The sequence below is a fragment of the Cheilinus undulatus genome, linkage group 10 (genome assembly GCF_018320785.1).
Source record: "Cheilinus undulatus linkage group 10, ASM1832078v1, whole genome shotgun sequence".
NCBI lineage: Eukaryota > Metazoa > Chordata > Actinopteri > Labriformes > Labridae > Cheilinus > Cheilinus undulatus.
In genome coordinates, this window is record NC_054874.1 from 6,509,533 (window position 1) to 6,535,709 (window position 26,177).

Below are 26,177 nucleotides of genomic sequence, written 5' to 3' on the forward strand. Positions count from 1 at the left end.
TGGTATATAAGAAAGAAACCCCAAATGAAACAGTTACTTTAATCTGAAGCTTTAAATTTAACAGACTCTTACAAAAAGGGCATGTCTATTCAGCCATATTTACTTATGTTGAGGCAATCCAATCATGTCACCCCACAACATACACACACGTTTTCAGTAAGACCTGAAAAACTCACAAGGAGACATACAAAATTTTGTGTAAATGTGTTATGACACCGGGGATGAAGGAGAAATAGGCTTTCAAGTTGTTGTGCTTTCGGTATACTTCTAAAGGTAAAAAAGAGCAGTTGACTCTCAAGTGAGATCCTTTAAAATGTCACTTTTGTGAAGTATGTACAAAAAAATACAAAGAAAAACAAACGATAGAGATAAAATGCATATACTTGTACAACTGGACCTTTTTAGCAGCTTGAACATGCCCTATAGCTAAATAAGTGCTCCTTTTTTGGCACAAACTGTCTGTGTGTTAATGAACACAGCTTTACCAGATGGCTACAAAGCCTTAAAATCGGTTAAACTTGCTGCAAAATCATACATTCGGACAGAGACATTCCCCCAAATTGTAAATCTCTCACTAAGATTAATGTCAGTCCACTAGTCCAACATTTGACACTGACTGAAGAAACAAGCATCAGTTTAATTTTTGATCCTTTTTCTCTCCAACATGTGGTACATTTAGAGCTTTGTTTAGTGTGTCAGCATTTGCTTGGGATACGGTGTGAAAAAGAAAGAAAAAAGTGACTTGATAACAAAGAGCATGTTGTTTCAAACTATGGACAAAGAAGAACCTAAGTTTGAAAATAAATATCTTTCCTCTCCTTTAAAAAAAAAAAAGCAAATGCAACAACATCTGTGTGTCTTCTTTGTCTGTCCGCAGGAGCCCAAGTCTCTCAGCTGCACTGAGAAACATGGACAATATTCTCTTTTCAATGGGCATGCAGTCCACAGGATCACAAGACCCCTGACAGAAATCCTGTGGAGCAGTAACCATTCACTTGTCGGTCGCTGGGTTGAAGATGATAGAAAGTTAATGTCCTCTGGAGCAAAAGATTGAGAGACCATTCACCTCAGCTTGACTGGACCGTCTTTCTCTTTCTCTAAGCCACATAGTTGTACTGGTTGGGGTTCTCCTTATCACGCTCCATATAGTCCCTGTCAATAAGAGACTCTATCCTCTTCTTCAAGTCAGCAGGCTGAAAGGGAAGAAGAGAAGCACAGGTTAACACATGGGGCACATGCCTACATTTTTTGGTTATTTTTATGCTGCAGAGTGTGACGCAATCACAGTAAAAAGCTGTCTCATGTCGGCCATGCTACTTACTCAGGCTAACCTACTACACTAAAAACCTTCATGTGAAAACAGGCAAGTCCAGAGCAAAAAACAGAGCAAAATAGAAAACACCCTGCTCAATGATCACTCCAAGAAAAGGGTTATTTTTGAGACAGTTGTAAGACAGAAAATAAGTAAAGTTCATTATGATGGATGATACAACAGCAAAAAAACAAACAAACAAACAAACCATTAACAGTTAAATTTTCTGAAACAGATTTTTAAAGGACAGAACCTTTTGCACACCTGGAGAGCTGAATATTAGAGATGTCAACGATCCAGCACACTTCTCGGGCACAATTCTACAATATGCTGTGCTGTAAAACTTTGCATAACTCAGACCTTCATCAACAACCAGATGAAGGCCTGAGTACAAAAATGTTGGGATGCTGTTGGAATTGCAAGAGCAGACAAGGGTGCTTCCCAAAATAAACTTTTACTCCACCATCATGGTTTATATATCCCATAGCAGTGGGTTATTTTTCACCCAGTGTCCATCATTTTCATTCCATGAGAAAGAAATTTGTCTATTACTGTTACTGGAATTTCATCTGAAATTTCTAGGGATGCACAATAGAGGTGGGAGAAAAAAATCAATTTTCAGATACATCGTGATGTGGAGGGGGAAGATCGTGAATCAATTTATAAATGTGCAATAATCGATAATAATTTAAGTATTTAATAACGTGGAATAGCAGGGACAAAAAGGTGGCACTCTGACAAGCAGCGTGTAACAGCAAATATAGATAACCAGTCGTTCATCTGTGAAAAAGGACATTTTTATGTTTGTAATTTCAGATATGTTACAAGGAAAGGATGCTGCTACCTTTGGTTCTTCTATTAGAGGATAGTGAAAATTCTATGTATCTTTTTTCTTCACACAAATGTAATGTTTTTATCATGTTTGACACAGTGAGAACAACAGAAATGTAAAAAAAAAAACAAGTGCATCAAAATGCATCAATAATCAATTAGGAATTGAATCATAGCCCTATGAATCGTACTCAAAACCGAATTGTGAGGTGCCTAAAGATTCCCACCTCTAATGCACAATATTGGATTTTTGCTGGTATCTATTTTTTTTTAATTACAAAACAACTTAAGCTGATAAATGTTTAAATGTAGTTCAGACCTTAAACTAGAGTCATACATCTTCTATTAGAAAATGATTGCAGGTTCAGAGATAGTGCCTAAAAGTCTTTAACTGTAGAAACATCAGGGTTCTCAATTAAAACTCCTAAAAAAGCTAGAGTACATGTCTGACATCATATGTTACTAATAACGAATAACTCAGAGCTTTAAAAGTAAATGGTTTGAATAGATTTTTGATATTGAGCTATAAAACAATGAATTGTGCTTTGTGAATTAAAGCATTCTAGTTTTAAGTTGTTACCTTGACAGGGAATTTGAGCTGGTTGTACACTTCAGACATCAAGAGATTATGGCTCAGAGTCTTCCTCATCTTCATGATCCGCACGATGGCAGCATCGATCTGATACTGACGATCCTGAAAGACTCTTTCTGTGGTGCTCGCCTGCTCTTCCACCTGAGAGAAAATAGTTTGTTTAAATCATTCACTGTCACCTTGAAGGGACTGAAGAGAGGAAATTACTACAAGATCTAACTCGTACCGTTTCTTTCATCTGAATCTGGTTGATTTTGATCCTAAACAGTTTGTGTTTGAAGTCGTCATTGCAGGAAAACTTGTCCCCATCCTCCACGTCTTTGCTTTTGGGGATTTTAGTGAGGACGCGAGCCTTTCCACAGGCTAGCGACTGCAGAGTCCGGCGCAGTTCACTGTCCTCTGTGGACAAACAGAACCATGAACACTGTCTTAAATCAGTGATGCTGCATAAAAAATACTCAACAACACTTATTACTCTTTTAAAGTGCCGTCATCTTCACTTGATGTGATCATACAGACCTATTCCTGTTGCCAGTTTGATCTCCTCCAAAGTAAATTCCTCTCCTTCATTAAACATGAGTAGCACAAGTGTTTGGAAAAGTGACACCTGCAGCTCTTTTTTGCCCTTTAGTTAGAGAAATCCAAGAGAACAATAGAAATTACACTTTATCCACCCAGTGAGCCAAAAGAGCAAAGTGTTCTTACACCATACCTCTTTAAATTCCGCTTTTAGGACACAGTGGCCGAGTGTCGACTGCCACTGCAGCTTCCTGCCGCTGTGTTTGCCCAGGTAGAAGGTCTTGAAGATCTCTTGCAGTCGCACCATCTGGAGGCAGATAACGGCAACGTTACAGAGCAACACTTGGCACATTTATTGCACAGCAGGTTATAAAAGCATGCCTGTTCATCAAGTTTCAATATTTGCTCTGCACTAACCTCGGGAGGCAAGTGCACCTCCATCGGGACATAGGTTGGCCAGTACCCCATAGTGAGGATGTTCACGGTCAGCTCAATGTTGCCAGGGATGTTTTGGCACTGCATATACTACAGAAAGAAAAATGACAAGGGATATTAGATCCAGCTGTCATCTCCTGTATGATTACTAATCATTGCTTTAAGAACCAAATCTGTTGGAAGCTGCCAGATCAAAACTGCACATCTAGTGTGAGTGAGATGAAGAAATATGATACATAATGCAGTCTGAGTCCATTAATCTGAAAGATCAGTGATTCATACACGTTTAACAGTGATTTATAATGATGTGAGAAGGGATTTTAGAAGTCAGGATCAAGGTGAAAATACCTTGTCTTTTGGTATTAATGATATCAATCAATATCAAGGAACTCAGAACGGTGTAAAAATATTTGAGGCCTTAATTCAGGTCTTGAAGAATTAAAAGTACACCAGTACGTATTGACGCACCCATCCTCTTTTTGAATTTGTTGCTATCATTGCAGAGTTTTTGGAAGAAGCATACTGTCTTATTGCAGAAGTATCAGCAAAGAAGTTAACATTTATCTACATTCAGACACAAACTCAGTTTCAAAACTCTGATTTTTTTGCCCATCTGTAACACTGATCTAGTAAGTTATTATTCTTGCAGATTGGTATGCTTTCAAAAGTACCTTAAATGAGATTTAGTTAGAATTATATGTAATGCAACACACCAACATCTGAATTCTAAAGGTTTCCTCCACTCTACACTCTTATTATGCTCAAATCTGTGCTGGCACTGAAAGATCAAGTTGAAAAGTATCCTAATAGGTGTGTCTAGATCAGCATTTCTCAATCTTCATTCTGTCAAGGCACCCTTTAAAATTTCAAAAGTCACCCCACTCAAAATGCATTGATAAAAACATTCTACATCCCTATGACTGTTCAGAGTTTCATGTAGTAATAGAATTAACAAGATGGATCTCTGAAAAAATTAGAATGCCTATATTTTCACAAAAAACACATTCATTGACGTATTTTGGCACACTTGCTAAGCGAAACTTTAAAAAATAATAATTAAAAGTAAACAGTAGCAGTGCGTCCTGACATAATTCCCTGACTCCAAAGCTGATGTGACTCCAGGGAAGAGCATGAGACAATTCTGTTGTTTATGCCAGGATAGGTATCTATCTGCACATTAAAGGTTTAAGGTAATTCTTGGTCGAATTGAAAACATTTTTAAGGTACCACTGATGATGCTAGAAATCAGGCTGGTTGAGAAAGGCTGGTTTTCATATACATATGGGATGAGGATTGGATGTGAGGGAGGTGGTTTGTCTAGGATGAAACAATGGAATACATAAACTTATATTAGGGCTGTCAAACTATTACATATTAAAATCACAATTAATCTCTGAATTTCTGTAGTTAGTCACAGTTAATCTTCCTGTTTTGCCACATTTTAAAATTCCACTATTTTGCAATCAAAACCATTTAAGTATCATAATGTACTTATATTCTGTCTTAAACAAATGGAAAGTGACTTCCTGTATGGATATAGACCTGCCTTTATTTTGAAAGACAATAAAAAACTTAACCACAGAAAACAGTAAAAAGGTCAATGTTTGATAATACAAGGTGCAAAGCATGACTTCTGACTTGTCTACTGTGAGTTTTTAAAAGTGAAATTAGACATTAAAGGAGTCATATTTTACCCCTTTAAGAGAAGTTTATATTGGTCTCAGAGGTCCCCAAAACATGCCTGTGAAGCTTGTTGCTGAAAAAGACTCCAGCATAGGATTTTTGTATGTCTAAAAACCCCTCTGCTTCAGCCCTACTTAGACAAGCTGTTTCTGTGTCTGTGGCTTTAAATATTAAAAAGCTGTCTGACTCTACCCCTGACTCTGCCCCTCTCAGGAAATGGATGTGGCTCTCCTGATCCTCCTCTCAGCTACCAGCTGGGAGGAGGAGCAGGAGAAAAGGGCAGAACTTTCTTTCAAGCGGGGAGGGTCAACTGAATCTGGGGGCGGAGCTAACTCCCCACATGACGTCATGAGGGTAAAATATGAGAATGGCTTGTTTCAGCACACATTTTCTTTTTTTTTTTTTTTTTAAAGATTTATTTTTGGGCCTTTTCATGCCTTTTTCAGATAGAGGAAGGACAGTGGATAGACTCGGTAACAGGAAGAGGGTGGGGAGAGACATGCAGTGAAGGGTCACAGGCCAGATTTGAGCCCGGGCTGCCCGCGTACATGGCTAGCACCTTAAACCACTCGACCATCTGCGCCCCCCAGCATACAGTTCCTGACAGGTGGAGAAAGAGAGGGGGGCAGGGAATGGATTTTTATGGTACCTGAGGTGATAGTGGACAGGCCAGGGGCACATAATTTTGTTAGAAAAGCCTGAAAAAGTAATTTTTGCATAAAATGTCCCCTTTAAGGAGCAGTGGGGGACTTAGTTTACATCACTGTGGCTACTGTGGCTTAACCAAAGTGTGCTGAAAGAGACATTAAATCATGCTATCAATACCGACTTTAAAAAAATCGAATGCATTTAGTATAGACCTTTATTAATTACAATTAGTGCATTAATGCAGACAGCCCTAATTTGTATAGCTTTTTTTCCTCTTTTAACAAGGTGCGTTATATCTTCAGGTATATGTACAAGTGTTACAAAGGATCCTGATACCACTCTTCAATGCTGTACACTATAAGCATTATATTCTATAGGTTGGCAAAGGACTCTAAGACCCTGTGGTGGAAGCATGAACATCTATAAAGACAATCCAGAAAAAATAACCATATAGCCTGATTTTTTGGATGAAACATTCTTAGCTAAAGAAAAAAGGGACTGCCCTAAACCCCCTTTTGTTATTCTTACCTGTTTGAACTGCACCATGATGTCTTTAGACAGCTCCATATCCTTAAACATGCCCTCCAGTTTGCTGGTGAACGCTGCTCCACATTCTGAGGAAAAACACAAAAAGGATCACAAGTTTCCACATCTTTAGTGTCAAGTTACCCCATCATACTGTATTTTAATCTGCTTTATGCATTTGTGGTGGTTAAGAGGGTGAAACTGACCATGTTTCAGCTTTGACAACATCGATTTTTCTGCATCCACAGAGGCACTTTTTCCAACCAGCAACCTCTTGGCCAGATCCTTTTTGTAAAATGCTTCAAAAACATCTTTTCCTACAATGACAAAATACTTATACATTAAGGCTAAAACAAAGAGAAAACACTAGTGCAGAATCATATTCAACAGTAAACCTTACCATAGATGAATCTAAAGATGATCATGATCTTATCTAACATCTTCTCCAGCTCTTCATCTGTCGCCTCTTTGTTTCCTGCTCTTAGCTTTGAGTCCACATGTTTTGCTGTAAACAAAAGACGATATAGGAGTACGTTATTTGAGGAAGACTGTGGCTGGATGTTCATTTAAGTTATATATTTGGGTAAAAGGCTACTGACCTATGAGTTCTGCAGGTTTATTTGGCCGTTTGTTTATGAAAGTTTCGAAAGCCTCCTTCATAGCGTTAACAAACTTCTCATTCTTCATGAAGCAGATGTCGATAATATGATCCACCTTGTCTTTAAAGTCCAGAAGCTCTTGCACCATAGTTTTGTCCTTTTCTGGATTGATTACAATTGTGCTTCCAAAAGCCTGAATGTTGATTTCAAAGACATTGGTTATCAACAGATTGCACAAGATAAAAACACCTGACTGTAAAGCACCTCCATCATCTGTGATAGACACTTATTTCAGTGTTGTACCTTTATGTACTCTATCCAGTGCTGCAGAAGCACCTGAACTCCACCCCTCACTCGACTGAAGAGCTGATAGAGCAGAGACAGATCCTGAATTCTGTTTTCATCCAGCAGGTGAGTCAGCCCTGAAAGTTTCCAACAACAGAGTCACACATCAGATCCTCTTACACTTTAGAGATGCATTACATAATCGCACAGACGGGATAGTTCAACATTTTCTTCTTACTCTAATGCTCATCGTGCTTACTTTGAAATTGTATTTTTTACTTCAGTGTACCTTTTTGAAGAGTAGCAGTGAGATGTTCACCCAGCAACTGCTTCTCCACAGTAGCAATGAGTGGTTTTCTGAGCAGAGGAACAAATAAAAGTGTGTATTTACACACAGAAATCTCTGTAAAGTGTCAACATTCAAACTAAAGAAGAGTTTAACACTCACTGTGTGCTCTGGTCGAGGTATGTGATGACTCTGTCAGCCTCCTCCTCCAAGCGTTTGTTGACATGGTGAAGATATTCTGGTACCTGCAAAAAAAAAAAAAAAGGTAAATGTAGAGTTATTACAACCATAACTTCTTGCCAAATGCAAACCTTTTAGGAGCAATCAAGACCTTGAGAAACCTATCCAGGTCAAAATAGGTTCCAGGTTGGATTACTGCAATGCATTTGTATTTATTATTTCTTGATATTGTTGTAATGTAGAGTAAGTATATTGGGGCAAGGATGATCGGGGCTATAGGGTGTCATGCAGTGGGGAATCATGCCAGAGTCTGCTTAGGGCCTCACTTTGGCCAGAGGCAACCCTGCTGTTGTCCCTTTCATTTATTCCTTCTGTTGTAGATGCTGATTAGTGTTTCTTGGCTAAGTATTTTACAGCTCACTGTAATGATTTTGTTAAATGGATTGCAGTGAATATTAGACAAGGAACCAAACCAAGCTGTTATGTTTGCTAACTGATTCAATGAAACATTTTTAAAATGCTGTCAGGACTGATTGGTGGATTTGAAGTTTGCAGAGTTTTCTAAGGCTGGCCACACACTACAGGATTTTAAGCCTGATCTGAGGCCAGACTGTCGTCAGGCTCCCCCTGACGATTGTAGAGATCTATCCTGAGTGGAGGCTCATTGCAAACGATTATTTGTCTGAGTAATCTAGAAGTGTGTGGTGTCAACACAATTATTTTACTGCTACAAAGCCTTTCAGAACCTAAATTGTTAATATCAAACATGTTTGATCTAGGTCATAATCCCAATGAGAATGAGCAGACCACATGCCAGAACAGACTGATGTGAAGGGCCAGCAAGCCTAGGGTATTGATAGTCATCCTTTTTTATCTTCTGAAGTCATGGGATCAAGTGAGGTCATCAGCAGGTTGGCAGACGTGTGGCCTCAGTAATCTCACAGTCTGACGGAGTTGTCTATTGCAGTGGTTCTCAAATGGTGTGGCAAGGCACACCAGTGTGCCTTGAGGTATATTTTGGTGTGCCTTGGAAATTTGTACAACCATGCTTGATTACTATAAAAACCCAAAACTAAAGATACTTTTGCATGTGTTTACACAGTTTTTTATACTAAAATATTGTTTGAAAACTTGCAATATCACATATTATCAACATATAAAAAACTTGAACAACCTCTTTTAAAACATTTTTTCTACTCGATTTCTGGTATTTTCTAACTGTGCTTTTGTTTCATAAGTGCATATTTTGGATGATTTAGTGTTGGAATAATGAATAACAGGTACAAAAAGTTTTAATTTACTACAGCAGGTTGCTTTAATTATCAGCTGTGAATACAGCTGACACAGCTGAAATGTGTGCATAAAAATGTAAATCGGTTGTTCCCAAATGGTGAAGCAATGCATGTATAGGTGAACAATGTGAATTAATTAACCCTGCATGATTACTACAACTAAACATCAAATAAGGATGACATGTTAAAGAGGCGATTTTTAATTTTTAAGGGTGGTGTGCCTTGAGATTTTGGCTTGGTCTTAGGCGTGCCTTGAGCAAAAAAAGCTTGAAAATTGTGTCTTTGTGTACACTCAAAGGATTATGGGATGAAAACTTCTTTGAATTTGTTCTTATGTCTGTAGTCTCCCACATTTTTAAAATCATTCAGGAGTTGAAAATTGTCTAGTCTGTGGCCTAAGAAAGAAGAGCCGCTGCTGGCACTTGGAGAAGATGGATTCACTGTTGGGTTCTCCATCTAATTAGAAAACTCTTCAGTCAGATGTTATCTTTATGATGAGACACACGCGGTTTACAATTTCAGGCAGTCTGTCTGAAAATTGAGCACAACATTTATAGCATTTTCAAGGATTTCAAGCACTCCTACAAACCTTGAAAAGGATCTATAACTTTTAAAATGACAACAAGATTGTTAGTTTCTTAGTATAATTCTGCTTCCCCTACTGCTAATATTGCTCTTCACACCTTTCTCTGTCTTTCCATTTTCTCTCGTCTTCTCTTTCATGTGTAATGTTGGCGCCAGGATAGTTTTTCTTTTTGTGATTGCAGTTACGAGACATGTTAGGGGAGGTAGTATCAGCACCGTCACTACCTAGAGCTTACATGTACATAGCCTGAGTCTGTTGAAGGTGGCATTGGCGTTTGGGCTGTGATGGTCATGCGGCTAGGTAAGGTTAAAAATGTCTCTGTGTTGAAATGGTGGGTGGTGAGAGCTAGCATGGAGGGGGGCTGGCTCTGGGGGGCTAGAGACCACTGTTCGGCCCACTGGAGGTGTTGTGGGTGTAACTGAAAAGACACCGGTGAAGGACGGGTCCCAATTGACAACCTTGGCCAAGTTCTGGCTTTTTGATGACCATCAGTTGCACGGTTGACATGTGAGGGTTAATATTAAGGCCTGAACTGGGTTAAGGGATTTCTTTACTGAGCGTTTATCCTTGTAATAGGGCACATGTATCTTGTGTTTAGGCACTGTATAATAAAGATACACATCCCCCAACAACACTCTAATAATTACTAATTTATCACTGTTTAATTCTCCTGTGTCAGCAAGTAAACAAAGATATACCAGAGCAGGCTTTTCAAAGTGAGTTTAAAGAAAACTTATTGTGCCTGTGCTTCATTTTAATCACCTGAAGCTGCAGATGGAGGTGTTTTTAATGTTTTTTTTTCTTGTTTAAATTGCTTTGTTGTTTGAAATGATGAGCCCCATCTGCTTAATTGTACATCCTGATGTTGCAGTTTATGATTTAGTTGCACAGAAGTATTTGCTATAATACAAGAGTGCAGAAGCTGAGCATGTGTGCTGTGTTAATGGATCGTCGATATTGAGCCCTGAAAGAAAAAAACCCACAAACAAACAAGAAAATGGGCCCCGAGTATAAGGGTCACATAAATCACCTCTCTCTCCTGCATCAGCCTCTGTCCCTCAGCAGCGTACAGTCGATTAGTTTCCTCCAAAAATCGTTGCTCAAAGGAGTCTTGATAAATCTGTCAGGGATGAGGAGAGCACAACTTTCATTAAAGCCATTCGTCATCAGAAAACTGACACTTCATCACAGCCCTGTGCACATGATAATCTCAGACTAAACAGCCACCATCGCTACACTCTTCTCGTGACGCAGGAAAAAGAAGGAATTAAGGTGATACAGGACTTGAAAGTCAATAAAAATGTAATGATCCATTGTCAGTCACCTGCAGGTCAGAGAGCATACTCAGCAGGCTCCTCAGCAGACTCCGGTCTATCGCCTCTCCGTTTCGCTCTCTCTCAATGAGCAGCAGAATCCCATCGATAGTTTTACTCTGGACCTTCAGATCACTGATGATATAGAACCGGAACAGCTCCAGACCCATATCCCTGCAGAGCAAAGCAGCTGGTTTAACGTACACAAACAGAAAACATGCCACACACTGTTAAAGAAGAGCTTACAGCAGCAATCACTCACCAGATAGATGGCAGCATTGAATTTTGTAAAACATAGGTGCGATCCAAAAACAAAAATATACTCCTAATCATGATCTGTGAACAATAAAAGCACATTCACAATTAGATTTCATAACAAGGAACATGACACTTTTAAATAAATATGAGGATGCATCAGTTTTGCATTGGTATCTGCATATTTTGGCCTTTTTGACAAACATCTACCATCAATATCAATGTGAGATAAACCAATGTCAGTAGCTGATGTTTATGTGCAGTGGCAGACTTAGCAATTTTGGGGTGAAACCCAAGGTGAACACAGACGTTTCCCCCTTTTAAATGTCTTATTTATCAAAGAAATAGCTACTTGTAACTTCTTTTCACCAGTCCTCCTACTGTAATGATGTAAGGATGTAGAGGCACTCAGTTTAGAAACTACAAAAATGTAATTTTTGAAGCATTTTTGATTTCTTTTTGCAGTCCTCTAATGCTTCAAGTACTTTTTTCCCCAACTCTGTTACATGTCATTTAGTTATAACTGTGACAACCATCTACAACACAACCTTTCAAAAACAAAGGAAATGGTGGTGGACTTCAGGAAGAGGAGGGCTGGGCCTCATCCAGTTTCCATCAAGGGCACAGAGGTGGAGCTGGTCTCCATCTACAAATACCTGGAAGTACAGCTGGACAACAAGCTGGACTGGTCGAACCACATGAACACTCTGTACAAGAAGGGTCAGAGAAGGCTGTACTTCCGGAGGAGGCTATGCTCCTTCAACATCTCTCAGCCTCTCTTGTGCACCTTTTATAAGACTGTGGTGCTCTTTTCTTTTGGGGGGTTTGGGGGGAGGCTGCTTGCTCAGCAGACAAGAACAGAGGCAACAAACTGGTTAAAAAAAGCTGGCTCTATCATTGGGGCCCAGCTGGACAAAATTGAGCAGGTGGGTGCAAATGCCTACTAAACTGGACTCAATAATAAACAATCCGTCACACCCACTTCACGCCCTGCGAGGTATTTCGACAGAGCACCTGCAGTCACAGGCTGATCCCCCCAAAGTGTAGGACTGAACGCTATCAGAAGTCTTCTGCCAGCAGCCATCAGACTTTTTAAAGTGCAAAAGCTTTCCTTTAATATGCCAATTATTTTTAGTATACATGGTTTAAGTGGGGTTTAGTTTTGTCATTTTCAATTGTTTTTTAGCTTTGTTTCTTAACCCATTTGTCATCATTTTTATTTAGACAGCTTTCTTGTACACTGTACTTTCTGGACTGTAGGGTTGTGTGGATGTGTATCCATGAATATATTTATAAAATCACCACTCATTTACCAAGGCCCTCTCGCTCTATCCATCTATCTATCTATCTATCTATCTATTCAAGCTTAGAAACTTAACAGCGCCATTGTCACATGCTTGATTATATTCAATTTAAAAACGAATGCAACATGAAATAAAAAAGACAGTTAATCAAAGTTTTTGTATAGAAATATCCAGTTGGATTTCAAAATGTATATTTGGAAACTCTAAATGGACATCTGGCAACCAAATAACATTACAGCTATGTGAATTCTAAGTCTGCATGCTTACTTCAATTTAAAAAAAATCAAAGAATCAAAGAAAAACAGTTGTTCAATTTTGAATTTTCTCTTTTGGACCATGTTTTACTAACTAAAACGTCTCAAAAATGGCCAACAATACTGGGCCAAAACAAGCAACAGCATCATGTGGGTATACTTGTTTTTTCCCTAGAGTCTATGAAACACAGACACACAGAGAGCAAGCTCTCTTAAATGCACCGCCCCTGTCAGACGTGACAAAGAGAAATCCCAACACACAATGAGGGCCAATCCCATTTCTACCCCTTAGCCCTTATCTTAGCCCTTCCCCTTGGTTTTGTGTGTTCAAGTCAGGTGAAGGGGTGTCCAGATTCTCTTTTGAATCGAGGGCTAGGGCTAAGGACCAAGGGCTACATAGCCCTTGAAATGAATATTTTTCAGGACCACATTTGAAACCAAGGGGTATGATGAGTTTCCCACCATGCACTGCGTTCGCTTGCAAAATGGCACAATGGACTACAAAGGAGGCGCATAAATGTAAATATTTTGGCATTTCTAAATAATTACAGAGAATACAGTAGTTGTGTTTTCTCATATTCAATCTTTAGCTACTAGGGATGAGTTTTATTGTACTTTTGGTACAATTCCAAACAGCCAGAACACTGGCTGGTCCAGAAGAAGGGTTGAATTAAATATGTCTTCATGGGGGCCCCTAGTCGTCCAGGGCCCCAAGCAATTGCCTAATGATAAAGTCTGCCTCTGTTTATCTGTTATGTCACATCATTTTGAGACAGGTGCTTAGCACAGCTAACTGCTCATTTAGAGAGGAGATTCTCCATTAGGCAGAACATGTGACCTGTTGAGCCCAGTTCAGACCAAAGATTTGTGATGAGACAAGTTGATACTGCAATGATCCACTCTGCAACGTCTTAAACACCTGCCATTTCACACTGCTGAGACTGACGGAGACAATGCAACATTTTCATGGCACTGACTCTCACAATCACTCTTTTAAGTGATTATTCCTGAAATTTCTGCAAAATATATCTGTCTCTACAACAGGGACATTCACTGTTTTGGTTGTTATGATCATGTTCAACAATTATATCACATGTGGGTGCATGAGAGGGATTCATAACTAAAACTTCCACGTCGTCGTCATCATCGTAGAGTGGCAGAGCAATTTCAGGGCACATCTTAACACAAAAATGATTTGCCAGCTCAGTCTTGTTATAACAAAGATATCTGCTGGTTTTCTACTGACAAGTTTAAGCTTCATATCCTTGAATTTGTCATATATCATTTCATAAAGTGCTCTAACAGTGGCTCCTCTCTGTACAGACTGCACTGCTGTAAATGCTGTTAACCGTCACATGGACACACAAGCATGCAGAAATCAGAATCAGCTCATATCAGAATTATATAATGTTGGCAAGAATAGAAGACATGTCTAATATCAATGTGCCTTCTAAAATTTAAGAGCTCGCTCTGAAAAAAATGTGACTTTTTAAGACTCTTTAAGGCCCACATTTCACTTGTCCAATTTAGGACTCTTTCAAAGAGCTGCGAGAACCCTGTTCTTAGATAATTTCATTGTTCCTAGTAATTATAACTTGTCCGGGAGGTTTTTAATCCAATGCATGGCAGATAAAGAAATTAATTAATCTTAGAAAAAGAGGAAAAACTCAAAATAGCTCTGCTGCTGAAGCACTTGTTTTTCAGCGTATCAAGAAGTCCCTTAATTTAAGAAAATGAGGAACATAATGAACAGAATACAGCTTTAAACATGAACATTAGTTATTAAACTGAAATAAAGATATATCAACAGGCTGTTTTTGAACGTACCATTTGTCTGCAGTGATCCTGCCAGCACTTGTCGATTTTCTTTAAGAAAAGCACGCTGTCCAGAGCATCCGTATGATGACTGTTAAGGAAAAAGATGTCTTTCTCTCAAGCTCTTTCCTGCATCAAAGGCAACATGATTAACACTGAAGAAGTACACAATCAATACAAGATAAAGTGAAAAGGATATTCTCTGAACTGATCAATCTGTGCCTTGATGTGGTCTTCACACACGGCCCTCAGCTGTTTGTAAAGCTTGGCAGATATCTTATGAGAGCACAGGTTCTCCACAGCCTGAGGGGGAAAGAGGGAAACGAGTCAAAAAGTTGTGTTTTACAGAGTTTCCTCTGAGAGGTCAGCAGGTGAGCAGCAGGGATACCTGGTAGAGCTCCTCTAGATTGTACTTGATTGAAGTGCTGTTCTGTATGGCCTCCACCGCCTCTTTCAGCTTCTGCCACGTCTCCTGTGTGTAATTCTCGGGCAATTTGGGTTTTTCTGTTGGACAAAAAACACACAGTGTAAACTGATGCTGGCCCTCAGTGGCACATGGCTGGCCAACCAGAACACTCTGCTGTGTCACCAGTGCTATTTAAAGCTCTAAGTTAAATTTAGTCAGGTGATACTGATAAAAACAAAACAAATATAAGTTTACTGAATGGTCATATCAGACATTGTCATCGGGAATATAATAATTACTGTAAAAGAAAGCAATTATGATGATAAGATTTTAAGTCAAAACTAAGTTTTTCTCACTGTATAAACTTCCTAGTATGCTATTTTTTATTGTGTTCCAAGTTTAAAATGGCTGTAATCATTATCATTGAGTGAATTTTTATATCTTTTATTTTACAATGTGAAAAAATACGTTAAATAATCGTCCTGATGTTCAAAGCAAAAGCCTGTAAGTTAGACTGAAGCATCATATATTACTCGAATTACAAACTCATTTTAAATGACAACAATTAAGCAATTATTAGTTCATTTCTGAAATTTTAAAGCAACTTTTGAATTTGAGGGTTTACTTTTTTATCAGTAATTTATCAGACTCGGTATGAAACCTTGGTTTTGGATTGATAGTTGATTTTACAATGCCAAGGGAAGGCATTGTTTTAGACTTGATGAATCTATGATGAATACTTTTCAAATTTTAATGACATTCCCTTAACTTAAGGAGTAGATTTATGGTGAAAACACTCTTTGGATTAAATAATGACCATAAAGGTTAGATGCTAACAAAGCTAAAGAAGGATTTTTGGTTCTTGAGTAGCTAACAGCAGTTTGAAACAGAAGGATAACACCTTGAGATAAAATATGAGACTCACCGATTATGAAAATTAAAGTTGAAACAGGTGTTTAAACCTGCCTTAATGGTTATGTCTTTCATTACTTTCTTGTGGTGTTAGACTCTAAATATGCCAACATTTTCCCTCATATTTGCCCATAAACACCAGACTTTGCTTAGCTGGTCTTCTTCTGCCCTCTAATAAAGCTCGCATTTGTTATACCAGATACCAGTATAGGAGTGATTGGACTCAAAAGATAAACTTTGGTAGCTGTGGTCTGTTCATGTCACATTATTTAGCATATAGTGATATACCAATGAATCGGTTAATCACTATATACAATATTAATTTTCTGCTCTTACCTCCTGTCCTGTGTTTTTCTCATTTTATTAGTAAATCCTAATTGTATTCCAGGAACTTTTTATGACAGTTTTAAGACTATTTATGGCCTTGAACTTCAAATGTCCAATTTCAGACTTTTAAAACATTTCGGGGATCTGCAGGAACCCTGTTACAGCCATAAGATTTTGCACATCATCTACATGCAATCAAGTTAAATAACTTCCTTTTTTCATCACTTATTGTCTATTTAAGAATACATGTTTTATTCATTGTGGAATGAAATGTTTGTTTTTGTTTCTCTGTTTTCAAAAACAGGAGTGCAAAAAATGTTTTATATACATATGTCAGAAGGGATGCATGATATTATCAGCATGATATCAGTAATGGCAGATACGAACATTTCTGCTTATATTTAGGCTACAGACTCTGCCTATATCAGCTGTTAATATTGGCTGTATGGACAAATAATACTGTAGTTTCAGGCTGGACCAACAGACCTGTCAGCTGTAGACGTTTTTTTTTATTCATTCCTATTCCTTACACTTTAAAGTCGGTCTGAAGGACTGAAATTAGTTGATTTGTTCATCCTCAAACTTTAAATTGTGTGGTGTAAGGACTGAAGTTTTAGGTCTAAACTACATTTACATAATGATTAAAAATAGTTAGTATATATCACAGGGTTCCTACACACTCAAAATCAAATTCAAGACTTCTAAGACCTGAACTGAGAAAAGTTAATACCACTGTTTGCTTTGTAAACGGTCAAAAATCAAAGGGAAATTTTCTCTGTAAACTGGACCTGGGCTCTGATTTAATGAACTGTTTATAAAAGGTCAAATGGTATAGTGCAAAATACAGTTTTAGGGTCATAAACACAGAAATTTTAAACTTCCTGGAACATTTAATGCCACTATTCCATCAATATGTCTTATGGTGATATTTATCATATCACATTTTTGCAGGTGTGCCAAGCTGATTCCAATCAGTTAAACTCTTAAAAGCAGAATAATGTTTTTTTTGTCTGGGACGACCTGTAAAAAAAAGGCTGGGCTGCACTCATTTTAAGTGGGCAAACTGTTAGCCAAGATATTAGGCATTGGACTAGCGTTTATTTATTTTATTTATTTTTTTTAGAATTTATTAAATCACAGTAAGTCAGATAAAATCAGAGAGGGGTCCTTCCCCAGAAAATTTAGAAAATCCAACACCAAAGTCCCTGAATTATGGAGAGTATTTATGCAACAATTTTTGGAGGAAGATGTTTTGAATTGCATAAGATTAGCTAGAAAACAAAGACAAAGCCTTCTAAAATTCAAGACCTCCCACTAGGAAAAAATCTGACTTTTTAAGGCCTTAAATTTTAACAGTGAAATTTAAGACTGTTCAAGACTTTCCCAGGACCCTATCAGATATCAGCAAAAATCCAATATTGTGCATCCTTAAATATCAGTGTCAGCAGTGGCTAAAATGAGGCTTGACTTATTTGCACTGGATATATTTAAAAAAAGCAAACATTGCAGATCCCTAAAAAATGGATAAGGTTGTATTTACCATGTTTATCTATAGTGTTTTAAGACTGAATAGCCATACTTGTATTATATCAGGGCTGATAAGGAAATAAGCTTTATAATATTTTGGTTCTTTACAGAGTAAATCAGCTTATTAGTGTTAAACTATTACAAATGAGGCCTAGTTAGTCTTATATGATTGTTTTTTCAATGTGTAATCCAGTTTGGAGCATTTCACGGGTTCTAAAGACTTGTTATCTGTTGATTTTAACTTGTACCTATGTTAAGTGAATGTTTGGGAGCTTGAAATCTCATGATGTGCTACCTTTGAAGTTCTTGATGACTAGTTTCTTGGCAGCACCGGGTTTACTGTTGGAAAAGGTGCCGGAGCCTGCGGTTTTCGTCAGTCCGTTTGCATGGTGTCCCACGCCACCGGACAGGAACACGGCTTTGCTTTTGTTGTTGGAGCACGAAGCAGCGGTAGCCTCCTCAGCCATTTTCACATCCAGTCCAATGAAATCCAATGAATCCTCAAACCTCAACTTCTTCTGAATGTGCAGCGGAGTGGGAGAGCAGGAGGAGGAGGAAGAAGAGGAGGAATTCAGGGTCTTGGGAGGCGAAGAGGAGATCGTGTCAGTAGTGTCGTCCCTCTCGGAGCCGTTTATTTTCCTCTTCTTCGGAGATGTGATGTTACCGCTTTCGTTTTTGACATCAGTAGACGCAGGTCTAGCCTCCTGGGTTGGCGGTGGTGGGGGGTTAGGGGAAGATAAACCTGTTGGAAACATGAAAAAACGGGAATACTAATTCTTAACAGCCAGTCTTCTGTTACTAAACTTCCAGGCTTGCCGGGAGATGAGCTCAGTGTCCGAGGGCTTTTCTCTTTCTTCACACGGAGAGGTTTTCCCCAAGTCCTTTCTCCAGTATAAAACAGAAATTATATTGTAAACTACACAGCTCTACTTAAATCTAGCCTGGTCTCTTTCTTGTTATTGCTGGCAGAAGAAGAAAGATGGTTGGCTATTGCTTCCTCTTTTTGCCTCGCTTGTCTAACCGCGTTGTACAACCGTTCAGTGAGAGCGGTTAAGTCAAGCGACCGTAAAAGACGAATATTTACAGGAGAAATGTAGCTACGGCTAAATTAAGCTAGCATGGTAGTTTAACAACGGCTGGTATACACGGGGAAATATTCGCTCGTTGAAAGCTAGTCGATGACCCCACCGGAAGTACTTTGTACAAAAGTACTTTTTGCTCAAGCATGTTTTTTTAAAATGTGGGCTACGGTGTTATCGCGATGCTGACCACAAGATGGCGCCATAACAACATCTTTGAGGAGGGGTTCCGCTGCCATCCTAACGGTCCCTGACTCATACTTTTTTTTTTAAACTCTCTTGTAAGAAGCTAGAACTTCAATTTTAACCATCACGGACTCCATAAAGTCCTTAGAACGAGGTCGTCCAGAAGGGGGGATGAAGGGAAGAGCTTTCTGGAGATCAGCCAAGCGAGGGTCTATGGAGGTCAGCAAAATCACGGTGCATTGTAATGTTAAGCTGTGATAACCACGAATTGAATTTGATATCAAAGCAACATTTTAAAAAATACATATTTATGTATTCTGTAGTATAAACCTCCAAACTTTAAAACCCCCTGTCCTAATGCAGAATTATAATGTGTTTAATGTGGGGAAAAAAATGGGTTGAAAATGAAAAATAAATAAACAAATCGTTTAACGGAGGCAAAAAAAAAAAGATGGCAAACGGTGCCAGAAATTGATTAACAAAGGCAGAAAATGAATAAATAAATGGGTGGAAAGTGGACAAATGGTTAAAGTAGCAAAAAAAAAAGGTGTAACAAATATTGAAATGCAGTAATATTATGCTGTAAATGGGCACAAAAATAGTAAAAAGGGGCTAATTGTGGCAACAACTGATTAACAAAGGTAAAAATAGGTGGAAAGTGGAAAAACTGGGTTGAAAGTGGCAATAATTGGTGAAACATTGTGAAATGTGGTTATATTTGGCAAAATGGGCATGAAATATAGAGAAAAGGGTGTAATTATGACAACCATTAATTTAAAAATGGGCATATATGACATCTCACCACAAGAACAAACCACACAACCATTGTAAAAAAAAATCCAAAAGGTAACCACAAGTGCTAAGTCATAAATGCTGCAGACATTGCAATACAGATCATAAATGTCGATTAAAATAGAGAAAATAAGATAGCATAAAAATTAGGGGAGTCAAGATTAATCACATTAATTAAGGTTTACAGTTAGTGCTTTTTTTTTTCATTGTGATGAATTACATGATTCATTGTCCCTTTCCATTTCAGTTAAGCCATGTCAGTGTCTCCCTGCAGCTGCAGTGATGCAAAAATAAATCCACCCCGCTCCTTAATGTCTCATTTGACTGTAGAAACTCACAGACAGCTCAGTGGACAAGTCAGAAGTCATCTAAACCATGTGTTTTCATTTTTTTTTTTTTTTTTACAGTTTTACTGTTTCTGTATTTCCCTTTTAGTCCAAAACAGTTCCTTCTTATGTGTCTAAGATCATTTTAAAATTTTTATTGTAATGATGATGTAAAAGCAGGTCTGTATTAATAAATGGAAGTCTACCCTTAGTATAAGATAGGGGAGAAATCCAAAAATGACACAGGAACAGTTTTAAATGCAAATTAGTGGAATTTTAGAAATGCAATTAAAAGGATGCGATCAATCATGATTTACTATGGAAATCCTGAGATTAATCACTATTAATTCTTTATGTTTTTTTGACAGCCCAAATATAAGTCCCAACAATAAGACTTTATCAAATACATTATGGGCAATTATTAGAAAGTATGAAAATGACGGTAAAAAGGTAACAGAACAGTTGATATCTTCTGTGAGACTCTTAATCATGACTGGACCCCCCCCCCCCCCTTTTTTTTTAAACTGTCTTTTGATTATTCATAGATTTTCATGACACTATATGAGCACTCGTCTGTTTGTTTACACTTTATTGTTCAATAGAGCTTTAATAAAACAAGACATTTGACAGACATGTTTATTTAGCTTCCTGCAAAAATCTGTGGATTTTTTTTTTAATGGGGCTCTTATGGGAGTAGTCTCAGTTAAGGACTTTCCTTAGGTAGCAAAAGAGGATGAACACTTGTTCATAATCGAATACGTCCCGGTCTGCCGTAGAACATGAACAACCGTCGTAAAGTGAAGTAATCATCCTCTGACTGGCCCTCCACTGTGGAACAGGCGTGGATTGTATTAGCTTTATATGACAAATGCATAGTGCATCATTGATGTACTGTATTTACTAAAACTATTTTTTGAGTATTGTGTGCGAGTACAAGTGCCGTACAGATAGATTTACGCGGTAACGGAACCCAACAAGGATGTTTAAGAAGTACGTGTTTGCTTACTTCCATCTTGTCATGTTAGCTTAACACAGCTAAGGAGCTAAAGCTAGTTTATGAGCTAATTGGTTAGAGGAGTACTCATGCAAATAACAACGTAGCTATTGTTTTTAGTTAAAGTCCTATGAAGTGATAATTGATCGTCCGCTTGACTTGTCAATGGTTTTTTCAGTTAGCTGCATGCTCAAATATCAATACGTCTTACTTACTTGCAGAGTCAATACGGTCCTCAAAGAAATAAAGCAGTCTTCTGAGTTTTTATCAGTTCTGTACTTTTGATTACATTCTAGTTTTTCCAACCATATTTTCGGTTGCAGCGTTAATTTTGGCAACTATTTTATATTTAGTCTTTAGATAAAAATGCCTTCTAGTTTAAGTCATTTTCACCCTTCTGAGCTTTACTGTAATTTTAGTTACAGAAACATTTTAGTTCAGTTTTAGTCCTGCATTTTAGTCATTACTTTCAGTGGAAACAATAAGGACTGTACAATGTTATGGTATGCAGGGGTGGAAAGTAACTAAAAGCATTCACTCAAATTGCTGTAATTGAGTAGTTTTTTTTCTTGTACTTTTTAGTACATTTTGAAATCAGTACTTTTACTTCAATTAAAGTAAGCTTCAACCAGAGTAACAGTACTTTTATTGGGGTACTAAGCAGGAGCACATTGAGAATGATTCCACATCACAACCAGAATCAGCTGTTATACACAGTAAAAACTTGAGTAAACTCTTCAGTGAAGTTACCCACTGAGTTAGTTCCTGCCTGTGACTCTTCTGTGATTCTTCATCAGTATGCATTTCCTTAACATGAGGTTGCTTATCTGCTTTGCTCTGCCAGTGGAGACCCACCTCACCACAGATTTTCAATACTGCCGCTCTGTCATACTGTAAAATGTTTAACACTTGAAAAGTGTGGTTTAACTGTGTTGTGTGGGCCGACAAGGAAAATTTCTAAAGTGTTAAATTTAACTATGAATTTAATTATCACTGTCAGTTTTTGTTATTCATTTTGCTGTATGATAGAGGTGTGACTTTACTTGTTCTTGCCAATAAGGAAAGATGATATTTTACTGTAAAACTATGTACTTAAAGTAAACTTTAAATTAAACACTTTTTGAGAAGATTTAAAGACTGTACGACAAGGATGTCCAAACTTTTTCTACAGTGGGCCACTTACAGAAATATATTAGGATGATGGGGCCACTTTCATATTCCTCGCCATGAGGATTTTAAAGTTGGTAAGACTAATCCAATGTAAGTTAATACATGCTTAGCGACTCAGTATGCCTAAATGGCTAGTTAATGGCTGACAGGGCAAATAGACAGCCATTTTCAGGATTTTGGGGAGCCAATCAGATTTCAGGGGGCCCCGTTTAGCCCTGGCGACCACTGGCTCTGCCTCGGGAAAGATAGCTGTTGCTGCCATTTGCTGTGATAATCCATCAGGATGTCAGTAATCAAGATATCTGCTTGTCGAAATGTTTGTTTACAGATTTAGCATGGTAGCACTGCCTTGTGCTTAAAACAAGTTCTACACAGTTAAGTACAAGATTCATGTTTTAATGTGGGCCATATTCCATTTTATCTCTGGAATTTGCTGCGGGCCAATCAAAAATGGGCTGCGGGCTGCATTTGGCCCCTGGGCCATAGTTTGTACACCCCTGCTGTATGACTTTCCCATAGATTTAAACCTCAACAGCAGGTATTTCCTTAACATCAAATCTGTATTAGGAATACGACTTTGTGTCCATTTGCCACTTTCAGAAATGAATAAAACAAGACCAAACAAAAATAATTAACAGACAAAGAGAATACCTATGACTAGGATTAACCAGCAGCAGAATAATGGAGTTCTGAGAGTCCTTCAGTCTGTATAAATTTGTGGTTATGATATACTTAGGCCCAATTATACACCTAGAAATTAAAAAGTACAACAAAAAGTTCCAAACATTTTCATGCTACAGAAACAGTGTATCTTTAAAGAATTTTTCTTTTTTTGTTTCAGATTTGATGAGAAGGAAAATGTGTCCAACTGTATCCAGCTGAAGACGTCAGTGATCAAAGGCATCAAAAATCAGCTGATTGAGCAGTTTCCTGACATCGAGCCATGGCTCAACCACATAATGCCAAAAAAGGACCCTGTCAAAATAGTCAGATGGTATGACTGTCATATGTATAAATGTATTGTTTTCAGAATAGTTGATTTTCTCTAACATTTTCTTTTGCTCTTCTGGCAGCCATGAACACATTGAAATCCTGACAGTGAATGGAGAACTGCTCTTCTTTAGACAGAGAGAAGGACCATTTTACCCAACCCTTAGACTGCTGCATAAATGTAAGATTCTCTTTTACAGTCTGCTCTATGGTTGAGTTTTAATGTTCTTAAACTAACAATAAGTCCCTCTCTTTTTTCATAGATCCTTTTATTCTTCCACACCAACAAGTAGACAAAGGAGCCATTAAGTTTGTCCTAAGTGGAGCCAACATCATGTGCCCAGGGCTGACATCACCAGGTGCTAAACTCTACCCAGCTGATTCTGACACAGTAGTTGTATCCTTTCACACGCCAACAGTAAAAAGTCATCTTCCTATTTTGTAAATCTGATACCTACGAGTTTATCTTTAACATGTGGCTGCAGGCCATAATGGCAGAGGGCAAACAACATGCACTTTGCGTTGGCGTCATGAAGATGTCTGCAGAAAACATGTAAGATTTTTCTTGTCTCTATTTCCTGATGACAGAAAATGTCTACTGTTTTGATGCTTGATCTTTTTTCTTTCTTATGTGAACAGAGAGAAAGTCAACAAGGGAATTGGTATTGAGAACGTTCACTATCTGAACGATGGACTGTGGCACATGAAGACGTATAAATGATATCATCACCTACAATGCCCCCTTCTTCACGCTGCACACAACCCTATTCATCCATACAGTTTGGAGCTCTCCACATCACGGCTTGGGCTGCCAGTCAAATGTTTACACCTTTGAACTTAGCTGTGTGATTTGATGGCTTTGAATCAACCCCCACAAAGCAAAAATAAAACACATCTTGCTTAAAAGCTGATTTTCAGTCGCCTTTTTGATTTTGATCCAGTTAAAGATGCCCAAATTTTTACATTTATTTTGGAATTGAACTCCAAACATGACTGAAATGGTTAAAAGGGTTGTACTTAAGGCTCAGGAGCAACAATGTAGCTGGTCCGGTTTTTCTTACAATACATGAACATATTTGGAAAACTTAAACGGAAAAAAGCAGACAAGAATGTCTTACTGATCTACCAGTTTTTCTGCTTTTTGTTTTGCTAGATAAGCCTTGCTGTCATGGTAATCAGGTTCAACAAAGCCTGATTTATGTAGGTAAACAGAACCTGATTGACAGGTGTTAATGAGAAAAGGCCCCCTGTTTTAACAGCCTTTCACAGAAGCTGGAATTAGTTGTCTAGTTTTCAGTAACGTACAACACTGATGCAAATATCCCCACCACGTGTGATTGGCTTATTTTGTTCCTCATCATGTCCACCAAAACACTTAAAGATGGCAGGGGAGATACTTGTACACCAATTGAAATGGGCCAGATTGGTGCCGTTCTGCAGCATTGACATGGTTAATCCAAGCCAAAGGCAGACAAACTTAAGTGTGAGAGCAGATGGGTCTTTCTCCTAAAAACTGTTTAAGGCCTCAACGAAATACTTCCATGATTTGTGTAGCCATTTTTGTTGCCCTGCATGTATCAGCATGTATCATAATTTTTTTTATACCTGTCTGTACAGTCTGTGATCCACTGCTCCAACACCAGCGGCCTCAACAGTCACACTTTACACCCAAGAGATCTACAGTGGACCGCATCCTGGCACTTCACATCCTCACCCTCCACTGAATTTCTGAGCACTTTCAGAAATTCAGTGGAGGGTTGCTTGCAGCCTATGTTAACTTCCAGAAGGCGTTAGACTCGTAGAGATGTCCTCTGGAAGATTCTGGAGACATACAGTGTTGCGCAGAAGTTTTAGGCATGTTTGGGCCAAAATTTGAGGCTGAAGTAAGGCATGTACACCCACCTGAGGGCCCCATTAGGCAGGAAGGAGGATTGACACAACCCAGGTCATGCTCTGGATGTCTTTGTACATTACCAATTACCAAGGGCATGGGAAAATAATCTGATGAAAACAAAAAACACAGCTTTAGGGCATAGTTATGGGTAGATGTGGTGCTTAAAAATAGCCTAGGGTACTGTTAGGGCAGGTAGGAGGGTTGCCACAACCCCCTGGTTGTCGTGTTTATGTTCTAAGCACCTGGAAACTGTTGGTGGTTGCTGGGTGTATTACCAGCGGTGCAAAGGCCTGGACAAAAAAAAATGCTGTTAAGCTCGACCTTGGCTGCTGAGCAACACACAAACATGTAAAATGTGTCGACACTGACTCTGGCCGCCACTCCCTCCTCTCCTCAGCCCGGGTTGTGGAACATCAGGACCTGTGAAGAACCATTAGTGCTTTACATGCCTAAAACTTCTGCACAGTACTGTATACATTAAAATTCAATTCAAATTCAAAAATATATTTGTCCCCAGGGGGCAATTCAAGGCACCTAGAGCAACAGCATCACAACAAGCAAGAGCAGAAGTCTAACAAAACAAAACAAAAAAAAAATCATAATTATAAGTGTACATGTATATGTAAGAAACGATACATTTTTAAACTACATTTATATACAGTATAGATGGATGATTTTAAATATTGTTCTCAGTTATTGACAGTAATGACATTTAAATATATTAACCAAGCTGTACAATTACAGTAAAAAAAGCTGAGAGCCCAGACTGGTTGTAGATTGAGAGAGAGATTCAAACAGGACATAAATATATAAAGTAGTGAAGTGGACTAGGTAAAAAAGGTGTATTAGAGCAAAAATGG

At 38.3% G+C, this 26,177-nt stretch overlaps 2 protein-coding genes across 2 annotated transcripts; one reads left to right on the plus strand and one right to left on the minus strand.

The window, feature by feature from the left end:
• Nucleotides 1-25: 25 nt before the first annotated feature.
• On the minus strand, nucleotides 26-19,071 carry cul4b (cullin 4B). Its single transcript, XM_041797864.1, has 20 exons — nucleotides 18,182-19,071; nucleotides 15,103-15,218; nucleotides 14,914-15,017; nucleotides 14,727-14,796; nucleotides 11,349-11,422; nucleotides 11,098-11,260; nucleotides 10,804-10,893; nucleotides 7,878-7,960; nucleotides 7,719-7,786; nucleotides 7,448-7,566; nucleotides 7,145-7,337; nucleotides 6,946-7,050; nucleotides 6,752-6,862; nucleotides 6,549-6,634; nucleotides 3,672-3,779; nucleotides 3,448-3,561; nucleotides 3,255-3,360; nucleotides 2,962-3,134; nucleotides 2,724-2,876; nucleotides 26-1,193 (listed from the first exon to the last, which is right to left on the minus strand). Exons 1-20 carry the CDS (start codon nucleotides 18,639-18,641, stop codon nucleotides 1,098-1,100), a joined length of 2,592 nt encoding a protein of 863 aa, XP_041653798.1. The 5' UTR covers nucleotides 18,642-19,071; the 3' UTR covers nucleotides 26-1,097.
• A 1,991-nt stretch (nucleotides 19,072-21,062) lies between these two features.
• mcts1 (MCTS1 re-initiation and release factor) lies at nucleotides 21,063-24,329 on the plus strand. Its single transcript, XM_041797738.1, has 6 exons — nucleotides 21,063-21,259; nucleotides 23,275-23,427; nucleotides 23,507-23,604; nucleotides 23,687-23,820; nucleotides 23,909-23,976; nucleotides 24,063-24,329. The coding sequence occupies exons 1-6, from the start codon at nucleotides 21,249-21,251 to the stop codon at nucleotides 24,142-24,144; spliced, it is 546 nt and encodes a 181-aa protein (XP_041653672.1). The 5' UTR covers nucleotides 21,063-21,248; the 3' UTR covers nucleotides 24,145-24,329.
• The last annotated feature ends 1,848 nt before the right edge of the window (nucleotides 24,330-26,177 follow it).